At 45.4% G+C, this 16,307-nt stretch overlaps 1 protein-coding gene across 2 annotated transcripts in view; it reads left to right on the plus strand.

Annotated features, from left to right (window-relative positions):
* The window catches only part of LDLRAD3 (low density lipoprotein receptor class A domain containing 3), a 498,268-nt gene that overhangs the window by 284,892 nt on the left and 197,069 nt on the right, over positions 1-16,307 (plus strand). For both annotated transcript variants that reach the window (XM_078684328.1, XM_078684330.1), the window contains one exon: positions 15,793-15,927. In XM_078684328.1, coding sequence (XP_078540454.1) covers positions 15,793-15,927 — 135 coding nt within the window. The remainder of the gene's footprint in view (positions 1-15,792; positions 15,928-16,307) is intronic.

The following is a 16,307-nucleotide window of genomic DNA, read 5'->3' on the forward strand; positions in this document are numbered from 1 at the left end:
GATAAGTTCTGAATGCATGGTTTAACCATCCGCGGCCGTTGCTACTGAACTATCCTTCACATCACTGTTGGAAGTTTAAATCAGTCATTTCCTCCATCAAAGTACTCAGTGTTACAGTCGCCATCGTTGAGTCAGATTGAGGTGGTGCTGTGTTTTTTTATACTTGTCATAAACACTGCCTCTGTGAAAAGAAGCTGTTTTAGTGTTTGACTTTGGGTGTAGGGGTATGTGTGCATGCCCAAGAATCTATTGTCATAGCCTGTTTTCAGAGGTTTTACAGAGATATCTATGTTTTCGTAGCATACAGTTTTCTTATATTTCTACCACTCAAGACTGAAGCTACATAGGCCGTCCCTTTTCACCCTTTCCAGTTCTCTCAGCGAGATGTACTATTAAGTCTAACCACTGGATTCACTGTAAACAGCTTTAAAACGTAATCTAAAGATGTGTTTCCTATGTGGTTTGTGTAAATATACCGAATCCCAACTGGATATGGCTACATTTCAGTTATCTAATTGCATTTTGTTCTGACCTTTGCCAGAGAAGTTCAGTTTTGTAAGTGCCAGTCTTTGAGCCACACTGCGGTCATGCAGTGGTCCTACATGGCACAAATCAGGGGTACTCCTGGGTAGATGACTTCCACCCACTATTTTCACAGGATAGACACTGTCTACTCTGCCTAGATTTTGAACCCCATTAAAATATGCTGAATTTGTCCGAGTGTAATTTTCATACACCAGGACACATTCAGCTGTACCTGCACATTGTCTGATTTTGTTACAAGCAGCAACATGCAGGTAGTGAGAGATCTTTGATAGTTTAACCCCTGCCTGCTGGTGACGGAACCACTCTGTCATCAGCTGCGGTCGCGCTGTGCTGATAACGGAGCGGTTCCGTCACGGTTCCGCTTGGCACGCCTGCGCGGTGCGGATTCCGGGCCTGCACTGAGCGTTCCATTGAGCGGGCGGGGCCGTGACGGAACCGCTCCATTATGAGCACAGCGCAACCGCGGCTGGTGACGGAGCGGTTCCGTCACCAGCATGCGCTCTCCGCGCGGCCGCCCCGCCCCCTTAGCACTGCGGCGGAATAGCTGCCGCAGTGAAGGGGTTAAATTTCATCAAAAGGCCGACATTTAGGGGCCATCGGGCCTTCTATTGTAAGTATCCTGGCTGGGAGCTGTCTCTAGCCTCACACCTAGATGAAAATGCAATGGAGTGGATACAAAGGCACACAGCTTGTTGTTGCTGCACAAGTATTTAAGAAGGGCAAGGTTTTGACTTTGTTCGGAGCCTGTATATAAGAGATGAGCATGCACCATAAGAATACAAATCTAAATGCCACAGTTTTCTTTCTTTTATAGCGCTATTCTTCTCAAAGCAGGCAATCAGAGCGCTTTACATCACAAGTACACATTATATATTGACAATATATCATATGAGTGTGTAAATCAATGTACAAGATGGGAGACATAAAACAATGAGGGTTACAATGTGTAGGAGTCACATGTCCTTCATAGCTAACTGTGCTATATTCGTCGGATTACAGTTCATGAACTGCAAGCAACAAATAGATCTCTGTGTCAAAAGCAGCAACAAACTTACAAAGCTTCAAAAAAATAAAAACTGTAATCTGCATGTAACGAGATATGCTATGCAGGAGGCGCATTAACCCTCAATGCTACTTTGATTCAAAACCTGCGACTAAACAAAACACATATCTCTACAGTAAATGCATTAAGCCCCAGAGTTATTTCACAATTATTATTATTCACTGAGATTTACCGGGCACACACAAATCTCTGCAGCAGATGCCATAACCCCACCAGATATTTTAAAATGCAGACTTTGTAATCAATTAACAGAACAGATGTATTGCCACATTCCTCCCCGTTTCCAATTTCTTTATTTTTGAGTTTGGAAAAATTAAATGTATAAGTTGTGGCCCAGATTTTGCGTTGGGGTTGAATCACATTTTGGGGACAGCCCGATGTAAAATCTCATGTATTAAATCTCATACTAAGCCCAAGTGTACTGATGATAAACATACTATACATATGTGAGAGGTCTTAAAATCTGATGTCACTTTCTGGGCAGTCATGGGTTGTGTTGCCACTTCCTGTGATGCCACGTGAAATGTCACGCACCATGATATCACACGCTCTGGTGTCACGCATCATGATATCACAGACCATGATGTCACTTGTATACTGTCTAGCTTGGTTACTACCCCCAATTGTCTTTTTACTCTTTCTTTTGTGAATTATGCCCTGTGGTTCTATTAATATCACCTACTCACGCATGGACCTGGTAATGCATGAAATGCATACGCATGGACCCAATAGTACATGAGATACGCACGCATCGACCTGGCACTGAATGACATGCTCACACCTGGACCTGGTACAACATGAACTACTCATATGTGGACCTGGTACTACACGACCTACTCACGCATGGACCCGGTACTACACGACCTACTCACGCATGGACCCGGTACTGCATGACATGCTCACGCATGGACCTGTTACTGCACAGATTGCTCACGCATGGACTCGGTACTGCACCATCTGCTCACGCATGGCCCTCAGGGCCTCGGGAGCTCTGATTCAATGAACCATCAGCCTCCTGGGTCCACCTACTTCGGCAGCTGTTTCTGATTACTCCCGCAGGTGCCCTGGCGCTCAGAGACTTGTGAACCCCTCACGCGTGCTCTATCAGGCTATAATTTAATTACAACCTCATCAATTCCACCTCAGAGGCTGCACTGGCCTCCGGGGTTCCAAGGAGAGGCGTTCATGCTGTCTCAGGATCTGAGGATAAGCTGCAAAGACAGCCCCACTCGACAGCAGCAGCCATTCTGAGGAGGAGGAGTGAGTACTGGGAGTACAATCGTTTGTCTACATCTGAATCCGGGGTACCGACACCGACCCGAAACCAGTACAGTGGCGCATCTTTACACAGCACAGCAGCACCACGCGTGACGTGCGAGAGGGAACAGTACTGCAGCACCGCGCGTGACGTGCGTGAGAGTACAGTACTGCAGCACCGCGCGTGACAGAACTGTACTGCCGTGCCCGTGTTCGTCCGTGTCTCAATGCACGCGGATATCTGACACCTACGACGGTGACAGCGGAAAACAAACAGCACAGCGCCCCCTGTCGTATGTAGACTCTGAGAAACAGGACAGCAGCGCCACTGCTCATCTATCACCATGAAGGTGTACTTTTAGATACAAGATGAGGAGGTAGAGAACAGCACAGCAGCTCTGCTGTTTTCTCTGTGAAAGTGAACGGACTGAGTACCATAGCTCTGTAGTGCGCTAGTCACTGTTAGCCATCAGTGCAGCAGCCCCGTGCTCGATAACAGGCGGGAGGGTGACTCAGCGCGGTGCACTCATGTTTAGTTTTGAAGCGGCAAGATAGGTGGAAAGAAAGCTTATGTGCAGAGTGTCCTAGTGAAAGAAAGCTTATGAACAGAGTGTGCTGGTGAAAGGAAGCTTATGAACAGAGTGTGCTGGTGAAAGGAAGCTTATGAACAGAGTGTGCTGGTGAAAGGAAGCTTATGCACAGAGTGTGCTGGTGAAAGGAAGCTTATGAACAGAGTGTGCTGGTGAAAGGAAGCTTATGAACAGAGTGTGCTGGTGAAAGGAAGCTTATGCACAGAGTGTGCTGGTGAAAGGAAGCTTATGAACAGAGTGTGCTGGTGAAAGGAAGCTTATGTGCAGAGTGTGCTGGTGAAAGAAAGCTTATGAGCAGAGTGTCCTAGTGAAAGAAAGCTTATGAACAGAGTGTGCTGGTGAAAGGAAGCTTATGAACAGAGTGTGCTGGTGAAAGGAAGCTTATGAACAGAGTGTGCTGGTGAAAGGAAGCTTATGCACAGAGTGTGCTGGTGAAAGGAAGCTTATGAACAGAGTGTGCTGGTGAAAGGAAGCTTATGAACAGAGTGTGCTGGTGAAAGGAAGCTTATGTGCAGAGCGTCCTAGTGAAAGAAAGCTTATGAACAGAGTGTGCTGGTGAAAGGAAGCTTATGCACAGAGTGTGCTGGTGAAAGAAAGCTTATGCACAGAGTGTGCTGGTGAAAGAAAGCTTATGCACAGAGTGTGCTGGTGAAAGAAAGCTTATGAACAGAGTGTGCTGGTGAAAGGAAGCTTATGAACAGAGTGTGCTGGTGAAAGGAAGCTTATGAACAGAGTGTGCTGGTGAAAGGAAGCTTATGCACAGAGTGTGCTGGTGAAAAGAAGCTTATGAACAGAGTGTGCTGGTGAAAGGAAGCTTATGAACAGAGTGTGCTGGTGAAAGGAAGCTTATGTGCAGAGTGTGCTGGTGAAAGAAAGCTTATGAGCAGAGTGTCCTAGTGAAAGAAAGCTTATGAACAGAGTGTGCTGGTGAAAGGAAGCTTATGAACAGAGTGTGCTGGTGAAAGGAAGCTTATGAACAGAGTGTGCTGGTGAAAGGAAGCTTATGCACAGAGTGTGCTGGTGAAAGGAAGCTTATGAACAGAGTGTGCTGGTGAAAGGAAGCTTATGAACAGAGTGTGCTGGTGAAAGGAAGCTTATGTGCAGAGTGTCCTAGTGAAAGAAAGCTTATGAACAGAGTGTGCTGGTGAAAGGAAGCTTATGCACAGAGTGTGCTGGTGAAAGAAAGCTTATGCACAGAGTGTGCTGGTGAAAGAAAGCTTATGCACAGAGTGTGCTGGTGAAAGAAAGCTTATGAACAGAGTGTGCTGGTGAAAGGAAGCTTATGAACAGAGTGTGCTGGTGAAAGGAAGCTTATGCACAGAGTGTGCTGGTGAAAGGAAGCTTATGAACAGAGTGTGCTGGTGAAAGGAAGCTTATGAGCAGAGTGTGCTGGTGAAAGGAAGCTTATGTGCAGAGTGTCCTAGTGAAAGAAAGCTTATGAACAGAGTGTGCTGGTGAAAGGAAGCTTATGCACAGAGTGTGCTGGTGAAAGAAAGCTTATGCACAGAGTGTGCTGGTGAAAGAAAGCTTATGCACAGAGTGTGCTGGTGAAAGAAAGCTTATGAACAGAGTGTGCTGGTGAAAGGAAGCTTATGTACAGAGTGTGCTGATGAAAGGAAGCTTATGCACAGAGTGTGCTGGTGAAAGGAAGCTTATGCACAGAGTGTGCTGGTGAAAGGAAGCTTATGCACAGAGTGTGCTGGTGAAAGGAAGCTTATGTGCAGAGTGTCCTAGTGAAAGAAAGCTTATGAACAGAGTGTGCTGGTGAAAGGAAGCTTATGCACAGAGTGTGCTGGTGAAAGAAAGCTTATGAACAGAGTGTGCTGGTGAAAGGAAGCTTATGTACAGAGTGTGCTGATGAAAGAAAGCTTATGCACAGAGTGTGCTGGTGAAAGAAAGCTTATGAACAGAGTGTGCTGGTGAAAGGAAGCTTATGTACAGAGTGTGCTGATGAAAGGAAGCTTATGAACAGAGTGTGCTGGTGAAAGGAAGCTTATGTACAGTGTGCTGGTGAAAGGAAGCTTATGCACAGAGTGTGCTGGTGAAAGGAAGCTTATGTGCAGAGTGTCCTAGTGAAAGAAAGCTTATGAACAGAGTGTGCTGGTGAAAGAAAGCTTATGCACAGAGTGTGCTGGTGAAAGAAAGCTTATGAACAGAGTGTGCTGGTGAAAGGAAGCTTATGAACAGAGTGTGCTGGTGAAAGGAAGCTTATGTGCAGAGTGTCCTAGTGAAAGAAAGCTTATGAACAGAGTGTGCTGGTGAAAGGAAGCTTATGCACAGAGTGTGCTGGTGAAAGAAAGCTTATGCACAGAGTGTGCTGGTGAAAGAAAGCTTATGCACAGAGTGTGCTGGTGAAAGGAAGCTTATGCACAGAGTGTGCTGGTGAAAGAAAGCTTATGAACAGAGTGTGCTGGTGAAAGGAAGCTTATGTACAGAGTGTGCTGATGAAAGAAAGCTTATGCACAGAGTGTGCTGGTGAAAGAAAGCTTATGAACAGAGTGTGCTGGTGAAAGGAAGCTTATGTACAGAGTGTGCTGATGAAAGGAAGCTTATGAACAGAGTGTGCTGGTGAAAGGAAGCTTATGTACAGTGTGCTGGTGAAAGGAAGCTTATGCACAGAGTGTGCTGGTGAAAGGAAGCTTATGTGCAGAGTGTCCTAGTGAAAGAAAGCTTATGAACAGAGTGTGCTGGTGAAAGGAAGCTTATGCACAGAGTGTGCTGGTGAAAGAAAGCTTATGCACAGAGTGTGCTGGTGAAAGGAAGCTTATGAACAGAGTGTGCTGGTGAAAGGAAGCTTATGAACAGAGTGTGCTGGTGAAAGGAAGCTTATGTGCAGAGTGTCCTAGTGAAAGAAAGCTTATGAACAGAGTGTGCTGGTGAAAGGAAGCTTATGCACAGAGTGTGCTGGTGAAAGAAAGCTTATGCACAGAGTGTGCTGGTGAAAGAAAGCTTATGCACAGAGTGTGCTGGTGAAAGAAAGCTTATGAACAGAGTGTGCTGGTGAAAGGAAGCTTATGAACAGAGTGTGCTGGTGAAAGGAAGCTTATGCACAGAGTGTGCTGGTGAAAGGAAGCTTATGAACAGAGTGTGCTGGTGAAAGGAAGCTTATGAGCAGAGTGTGCTGGTGAAAGGAAGCTTATGAACAGAGTGTGCTGGTGAAAGGAAGCTTATGTACAGAGTGTGCTGATGAAAGGAAGCTTATGCACAGAGTGTGCTGGTGAAAGAAAGCTTATGCACAGAGTGTGCTGGTGAAAGAAAGCTTATGAACAGAGTGTGCTGGTGAAAGGAAGCTTATGTACAGAGTGTGCTGATGAAAGGAAGCTTATGCACAGAGTGTGCTGGTGAAAGGAAGCTTATGCACAGAGTGTGCTGGTGAAAGAAAGCTTATGCACAGAGTGTGCTGGTGAAAGAAAGCTTATGCACAGAGTGTGCTGGTGAAAGAAAGCTTATGCACAGAGTGTGCTGGTGAAAGAAAGCTTTATGAACAGAGTGTGCTGGTGAAAGGAAGCTTATGTACAGAGTGTGCTGATGAAAGGAAGCTTATGCACAGAGTGTGCTGGTGAAAGGAAGCTTATGAACAGAGTGTGCTGGTGAAAGGAAGCTTATGTACAGAGTGTGCTGGTGAAAGAAAGCTTATGTACAGAGTGTGCTGGTGAAAGGAAGCTTATGTACAGAGTGTGCTGGTGAAAGAAAGCTTATTTGCAGAGTGTCCTAGTGAAAGAAAGCTTATGTACAGAGTGTGCTGGTGAAAGGAAGCTTATGCACAGAGTGTGCTGGTGAAAGAAAGCTTATGAAGAGAGTGTGCTGGTGAAAGGAAGCTTATGTACAGAGTGTGCTGGTGAAAGAAAGCGTATGAACAGAGTGTGCTGGTGAAAGGAAGCTTATGTACAGAGTGTGCTGGTGAAAGGAAGCTTATGCTGAGTGTGCTGGTGAAAGAAAGCTTATGCACAGAGTGTGCTGGTGAAAGAAAGCTTATGAACAGAGTGTGCTGGTGAAAGGAAGCTTATGAACAGAGTGTGCTGGTGAAAGAAAGCTTATGCACAGAGTGTGCTGGTGCAAGGAAACTTATGAACAGAATGTGCTGGTGAAAGGAAGCTTATGTACAGTGTGCTGGTGAAAGGAAGCTTATGCACAGAGTGTGCTGGTGAAAGGAAACTTATGCACAGAATGTGCTGGTGAAAGGAAGCTTATGTACAGAGTGTGGTGAAAGAAAGCTTATGCACAGAGTGTGCTGGTGAAAGAAAGCTTATGTACAGAGTGTGCTGGTGAAAGAATGTGTATGCACAGAGTGTGCTGTGAAAGAATGTGTATGCACAGAGTGTGCTGTGAAATAATGTGTATGCACAGAGTGTGCTGGTGAAATAATGTATATGCACAGAGTGTGCTGGTGAAAGAATGTGTATGCACAGAGTGTGCTGGTGAAAGAATGTGTATGCACAGAGTGTGCTGGTGAAAGAATGTGTATGCACAGAGTGTGCTGGCGAAAGAAAGTTTATATACAGAATGTGCTGATGAAAACGTTTATGTACAGAGTGTGCTGGTGAAAGAAAGCTTATGTGCAGAGTGCTGGTGAAAAGAAGCTTATGTACAGAGCATTCTGGTGAAAGGAAACGTATGTTCAGGGTGTGCTGTTGAAATAAAGTTTATGCAGAGCATGTTGCTGAAAGAAAGTGTGCTGGTGTGAGAAAGCTTATGTACAGAGTGTGCTGGTGAAATAAACTTAATGCACAGAATGTGCCAGCGAAAGATTTCTGTATACAGAGTGTGCTGGTGAAAGTCAGTTTATATACAGAGTGTAGTGTGCTGGTGAAAGAAAGTGTGGTTACACAGCGTGCTGGTGAGAGTTAGTTTATACAGGGTGCGCTGCTCGTGAGAGGAAGTGTGGGTGCACAGAGTGCTGGTGAAAGTAAGTTTGTACATAGAGTGTGCTGGTGAAAGTAAGTTTGTACATAGAGTGTGCTGGTGAAAGGAAGTTTGTACATAGAGTGTGCTGGTGAAAGGAAGTTGACGTACAGAGCGGGCAGGTGAAAGGAAGTTCAGTTGATGTACAGAGTGGAACGGTGAAAGGAAGCAGCGCCGGGGTTTCAGTGCAGAAAGGGAAAGTGGTTCAGAATTCCTCTGCGTGCAGTAGGACGAGTGTTGCACACATGGGGCTTTCTCTCCGCTCGGTGGGTCCCTGTAAGTATGGGACGCAGGTGGGGGCACGGGAGGACGCCGACACAGGCCCGTGTTTGTTGACTGAGCTGCCGAGGAAGTTATTTTGGGTCTAATTGTGCTGTAAAATGTGTCCTCCGCTCCCCAGGGGGTGCGTCGTGTCGGCTCCGCGATAGACATGTCCCCGGCGCCCGCAGACAGCCATCAGTGACCCGGGACACGGGCAGTGGTGCTGAAATAACACCTCAGGGTCACCCTAAAGGTCACCCGCCCCCACGGGCCGCTTTCTCCACATTCACTCCTGCGCCCTCCTCCGGGTTGTTGCCTTTGGGGGGTTTCCCACGTGGAGGGCGGAGGGCTGACGCCTCGGGGTCACCCCGTCTGCCACCTTTACACAGACCATCTGTCGGGCCTGCATTGAGAGGATTTGGCCGGCTCCGACGGATGGGGCAGGCCGAAGGAGTGTGCTGTGGGGTCGGTGGGCGAGGTTTAGCCCAAACTCGTAGGGCTGATGGAGCGCTTATAATGAAATAAGAAGTAGCAATGGGTACCATATATCTTGCAACTGTGTATTGCGGACACACAATGCAGTCGAGGTTTTCTGCTGACTTGATAAACCACGAGGCTGAAGGTCAAGTGTGTTGTAAAGGTCACAGGTTTCTAGTTGGCCAGGGTATAGGGGGACCAGGCGCCCTGGATTTGGCCGGACCGTCCGGGTTTATCAACAGTTGTCCCGGCAGATTTTGCTAAAAGTGCCTCGTCATGTCCCAGTTTTTTACAGGTAAACTGAAAACAGTGAGAGGCACTTTTTAGGTGTTCCAAAGCAGGGCTACTAAGCAGCTGTTATGAGTAAGCAATTTAATTAACAGGTACTATGCTGGTATTACAAATAGCATTTAATTTTGTAGTGCTGCTTCTTTGTTTGTATGAGGATGAGGGCTATCATTCGTTGCCACTTTATTGGTGTACATTTGTAGTCCTTTCTCTATTTCTGTGAAATGTCCCGTATTTTGGGTCGCACAAGTTGGTCACCCTACCAGGGTATGCACCTGAGACAGACAGAATCCACCACTCTAGTCAGGGCAAGGGAGTTACACCCCAAAGATAATCTGTGCTCACCCCCTTATCAGCTTTACCAGAGCAGTCAGGCTCATCCCAGAGGCAATATGTAACGTGTATATACACACACACCACACTAACACAGTGAAAACAACATTATAAAAGGACTCCACACCAGTTTAGGGAACTAGTTAATATTGATCTTAAATTCTTAATCAAATAAGGCCAGAATGACAAAAATCCAACATACACAAATCAATATATCACTCGTTAAAGATTAAATCGAGTATAGCTCTTAGAAATGACAAAATATCTGCAACCGGGGCTATTTGGTCGCGGTCGCCAACTCCACAAAGCCAGTCTGTTCTTGGTGGAGCGAGGGCCGGTTACGAAGGCGGGCAGACCCCTGTACAGTACCGTGGAGGTATTGTAAAAAACACAGACAATGCAAAACACAGGGGAGGTGAGGCGTCGCGGAGGCTGATGTGGCATTGGTACCTAACTGATGCAGGGTAGACGATTATTATGTTGAAGAATCCACAGGAAAACGTAGAGTAGTTGAAGTTAGGTTTATAATAATGAATAATGAAATCCATAAAGCGTGCGTGTCGCTGAGACGACGCACAGATGACATATTCAATTCCAAAATTTGGCAAGCATACAGAGGAGAAAGCGTGTGCGTCGCTGTAGCAACGCACTGACGTCTATCAAATTGACATCTCAAACAATGCTTGTGACGCCCATAAAACCTTCGTGAAGAACAGGAACCAATAATAATTGGATATATCCAACGGACAAATCACAGCTGAGTCACAGGCAGAAAGCGGACCAATAGACGATCTCAGTCTCAGTCTATTATGGCCAATCCTCACGCTTGTGAGATAAAGCTTTAAGCCAATCGCGCATACTGAAGAAAGTTAATCGACATACCTTGTTCTTCGGTGAAAATTATTGAGAGTCTCACCGGAATGTTTCACGGAGTGAAACTAACGATAGAACGGGTTAGGTACGTCCTTAATTACACATCAAGGATTTGATGAAAAATTCTTGCGTGGGTATGGGTGAAGTTTAAATCCCGATCGTCGCCAAATGTTATGTTGAAGAATCCACAGGAAAACGTAGAGTAGTTGAAGTTAGGTTTATTCCATATGAACGTAAACTTCACCCGATGCGCGATGCTTCCATCCAGAGGCAAACCTCAACGGTGACTGACCACACGTTGAAGGCAACCACCGAGCGGACACATCGCGCGTGGATGCATAATCAAATAATAATACATTGCATGCGACCACATCGCGCGTGGACGCATAATCAATATATAACATATTGAATGCGTGCACATCGCGCGACACACCGCGCGATGAGCACGAGCAAGTAAGCAACCACTACAATGATGCAACAGTTCCTTTCTGGCAGGCAGGAGAGGTGATGCGTTGGTTCCTTGTTGCTGCAGAGAAGTTGATTCCGGGTAGGAGGGGCGGTACCCCGGTTCCTTACTGTGGAGCGGCATGAATGAGGTGTTGAAGGTAGAGCCGCGTGGCTTTGGTATTGCGGCGTCGTAGTCGGACCCAGTCACAGACGTCTGAGCGGTTCGCCATGGACTTGTGTGGTGTGGTACTGGAGACTTGTGCACTGGCAGAGCTTTGTAGGCGCTACAGCATTGATGGTGCCGCGGCACAAGTCGCAGTCGGTGCTGCTGAGCAGGACTACGGCTCCAGTGCAGGCAGTGGCACAGATTCAGAGTTGTGAGCAGGCGCCGGTTGCGAAGTTGATTGGCGTCGATATCTTAGTTTCTGCTTAGCAGTACCCAATCTCTTTTCCTAGAGTATGGGACCTGGAACTGGTAACACTTGGCAGAGTAGAACTCCTCAGCAGAGGGGCCCAGGGGTTGCAGGTGTAGTCTTTGATGGCCCTAAGAGGTCTTGACAAGAGACAAGCTCAACACAAGCCCTGGGAGACCCTTGGGAGGAGGATGTAGGAAGCAAAGTCCAGGTTTTTGAAACCGCTGTCTGAAAAGTTTAGCTAACAATGAGCCCTGATTCACCAAAAGCTACACGGCGGGTGGGAATGTGGGTGATGGCTCGATTCCAGGGAGGGATGGGACCTAGTCTTCTCAGCAGTAAGGTGATTTGTGTGCGAGCCTGGAGTGATAGCTGTACCATTGGATCCAGTTGACAAGTCGCCTGAGTATTCGCTGGTCGACAGAAGGCCTTCTTCAGGACGACCTAACTTGTTGTCTACACTGTACTTCTACCAGCAGCTGCGTTATGTTTTCTAAAACTGAAAAATGAAGGTTTAAAAAAACAATGAGCCCTGTTTGTAGTTAGAATGACAGGTTTAGTTGGCCTTTCTTGAGCATGATGATGAATAAACAACAGGAACAAATGGAAAGGTTGAAGCTCTGAGAAGTGGGATTGGACTGTAACTGTGTAATCCATAGTCATGCTGGGAGACTAGTTGGAGGGAAGGAAATTATCCTGAGATTAGGGCTCCTCTTGAAAATGCTGTCATATCCTTAAAGCGTGGAATATAATTCACAGATATTACTTCATCTATTTGAAATATGACTTTGATATTTAATTTTGTGCAATAACAGCAGGCAGGAACGAAGTATGAAGCATTATCTCCCTTCTTGGTAAAACTTTCTTTCTGCTATAAATAAATGATTGCTACCACCACCTCACTCAGGGGCACCACCACATTACTCAGGGACACCACCACAGTACTCTGGGGCAACACCACATCACTCAGGGACACCACCACATCACTCAGGGGCACCACCACAGTACTCGGGGGCACCACCACATCACTCAGGGACACCACCACATCACTCGGGGACACCACCACATCACTTAGGGGCACCACTCAGGGGCGGCACCACCACATCACTCAGGGACACCACCACATCACTCTGGGACACCACTACATCACTCGGGAACACCACCACATCACTCAGGGACACCACCACATCACTCAGGGAAACCACCACATCACTCAGCAACACCACCACATCACTCAGGAACACCACTACATCACTCGGGAACACCACCACATCACTCGGGAACACCAGCACATCACTCGGGGACACTACCACATCACTCGGGGACACTACCACATCACTCAGGGACACTACCACATCACTCGGGGACACCACCACATCACTCAGGGACACCACCACATCACTCGGGGACACCATCACATCACTCGGGGACACCACCACATCACTCTGTGACACTACCACATCACTCAGGAACACCACAACATCACTCAAAGACACCACCACATCACCCAGGGGTACCACCACATCACTCAGGAACACCACCTCATCACTCTGGGACACCACCACATCACTCAGCCCAACCACATCATCACTCAGCACCACAACAGCACTGTCCTTGCTTGCTACCAACAAGCATTTCCATAGTCAATAGGACTCGCATTAGGAAAGTGTAAGTTATTGGCTTTGTGAATAACAATGCTATTAATTTATATATTTTCAAAGCCAACACATATTTAAAAAAATTGTCATTTACAATACCAATAGCTCACACTTTCCTAATGCCGGACCTATTGCATTGCAAATGCTTGTTCTCCTTTTCTACCAGCACTCCTAAGGAGTTCATGTGTTTTCTTGCTGTCTCCGTCGTGTGCTGCTACTCCCCTCATACTCTCCCACTTGCTGTGTTGCCACCCCCACCCAGGCAGCTAGTCTATTACTTTCCTTTTTTTTTTTTTAACCCATTGCTGATGCTCTGCCATTGCTACTCCAACAAATGCTTGTTTGCCGTTGCCGGTCAGCAATTGGATAGCAAGCTATTTAAAAATGTTTTATCATCCTTAACAGCAACGGAAAAAAACATTATCAAAGCCTTCACACTGGATTCATAAAAAAAATTAAAAAAAGGCCCATTGGCTTTGCAAATGCTTATTCTAAGAGCAGGCACAATGACAGACACTTTTAAGCAGACTGAGATGGTAGAAAGCTGTTTTGGCAGCTGCATTTCTCTTGGGGTGAATGAATGATGGATTGCAATCAAATAGTACAACCAAATTCTGTGCTTTATCCACATTAATTGGGGTTAGGGAGGTGCCCCAAAAGGGGAAAGGGACTAGATTGACATGGTCTAGGACAGCGTTTCCTAACCTTTTGACTTCTATGGACTTCCACTGAATCATTACCTGAATTCGGGCACACCTACGGAGTCATTATTGGTAATCTTGCACCCCTGGCCTAAGCAATTTCTATCATTTGTGTCATAATTTTTTAAAGAAAACAATACAAAAACAAATATACACCAAACAAATGCTCCAATAATAAAATATTTTGTTTAATTCACAATCGAATATGGGAACATTTTTCACATGTTACATTTTTGATTCTTTGTTAATTATAATTTATTCAGTTTAATTTTTTTAATTTTAATAGTTTCTACTTTTGTAAAACAGCTGCAGACTCCCTGAATGGTCCTCGGACCACAGGTGAAGAAGGACCGGTCGGGGACATGCATTTCGTGTTCTCGCCATTTATTCAGAGGTGTGAGAGTAGTACAAGAAAAATAAACATAAACAATGGTGCATTGAATAGCAAGGGGTCTTTTAATGTACGGTTGTACTTGGATAATTGAAGTAATTGTTGTGTGGATCTGGTATATGAGGTGTTGTTTTGTTGTACTGATTTGCTTGGAATTATGACGTTTTGTTTTTTTAAATGCTCCAGATTTTTATTTATTTCTTTTAGTAGATATGCATTGGGTCTTGTGAGTTTGTGGATTTTTTGTGTTCCCCGTGTTGTTTTTGTTAAGTAGATACACTGTGTCCATCTTGACTAGTGTTTTGGACAGACGTTTCCTGGCTGGATCTTTATTTTTAAAAATTGTTTCATAATTATCCTTTGGATGTTTTGGGCACTTTACAAAATGCTGTATTATTATATTATTAATGATTGTTAAAGGGCCGGTTTTTGATCGAGCCTGGGCAGCGCATGCTGTATCGAGGTAGGTACTTGAAGCTCCACCCACATTTTTTATTGGCTTATGTCCTTAGGTCCGCCTTGTCTCATTTTGTAACCACCCATGGAGCCATGGAGGTCCCCTCCCCCCCCCCGTTACGTGGGTTGTTGCTCGGTAGGCTTTAAATGTAGCCTCCGAGCACTATTTTCTCAAATAGTATTGTCTTGCCTGCAAAACACGCTCTCTCTTTACGCTGTGTTCTATTTTTGTTTTTATAGCACGCATTTGCAATGCAATAGGTCTCGCAGTTGCAAGAGTTTAAGCTATTGGCATTGTAAATGACAGTGCTTTGTATTTATTTGTTTTAAACACAACACATACATAAAAGGCAATGACAGTTACAATGCCAATAGCTCAAACTCTCATAAATAGAAGTCTTATTACATTGCAAATGCTTGTTCTATACTTTAGATGACTGTTCAATTCAATTCAATAATCTTTATTTCGTTGCAATAGCATGATAGATGACTGTTGTATATTTGATTTATGGCGACCAATGATATATTGGGAAGGTTGGTACGTAGAGCTCCCTTGATTATTGTAACTGTTGTTTATCTATGTTTCTGGAATCAAGTGATGATCATTACATGGATTTGATTTGGGGCCTTGTGGTGATTGTTGTATTGCTACTCGTAAAGTATTGTAAAGATTGTTGTGAGGGTATAGATGGAGTTTTGTGATGGTTGTTTCATTTGCAATGTTGGTTCGATTGCTGCGTGGATATGACGAGACCGCCTGTAGAACCACGCATGGATCCGGTTGAGGCCCAGTGAGGATTCTTGCATGAATAGATTTGCTTTCATCTGCAGGTTATTCATCGGTACTCCTTTTGTTCTTATGAAGAGTATTCCATAGATATCCTTGGATAATTGTGACATTTATTTTCTAGATATATCTGTGTTCCTGATAATTGTTTCCTGGATATCGTTGGGTTCATATGATGATTATTTCTGAAGTTCCCCAGAGATGTTGGGTTTTTTGGGGGATTATTTCCAGGATATCCATGCAAGTTTGCAAGAGTGTTGGGGGATACCAATGGATAGTTGTGACAAATATTTCACAAGTTTCCATAGATCCCTCTGACGATGGTCCCTTCTTCTCTCCCTTCTCACAGCTGCAAACCCCTTGCTGTGCTCCACAGCCCGCTTCCACTGCAAGAACGGCCTGTGCGTGGACAAGAGCTTTGTATGCGATGGGCAGAACAACTGCCATGACAACAGCGACGAGGAGCACTGCGACAACCCTCAAGGTGAGTACCGGTACCTGCCACTATCCTGTGCACAGTAGTGTCAATGGAATTATGCAGCAGCAGAGGACCAGATCGTGAGGCGGGGATAACTATATAACCGGCAAGAAAAGACAAAATATGCTGCATAACGCTGCACATTTCTGACACTATTACTCCATTCTTTTTGTGTGTTTACCTTATAGTAATATTGTATGGGCAAAGGTTTCACCTCATTAGTACCAGTAGAAAACGTAAACACATTGCTATGCAACTGAAAGGTGACCAATCAGTGTTTGTGAAAGGCCTTGCACTGCGTTGCAACAGGTGTTGCTGCACTTTTAGTAACTTGTGATCCGTTTAAGCTGGACATTTTCTTGTTGTTAATGTCTGCAGATTAAGTG

Source organism: Lissotriton helveticus, chromosome 3_2 (genome assembly GCF_964261635.1).
Source record: "Lissotriton helveticus chromosome 3_2, aLisHel1.1, whole genome shotgun sequence".
Taxonomy (NCBI): Eukaryota; Metazoa; Chordata; class Amphibia; order Caudata; family Salamandridae; genus Lissotriton; species Lissotriton helveticus.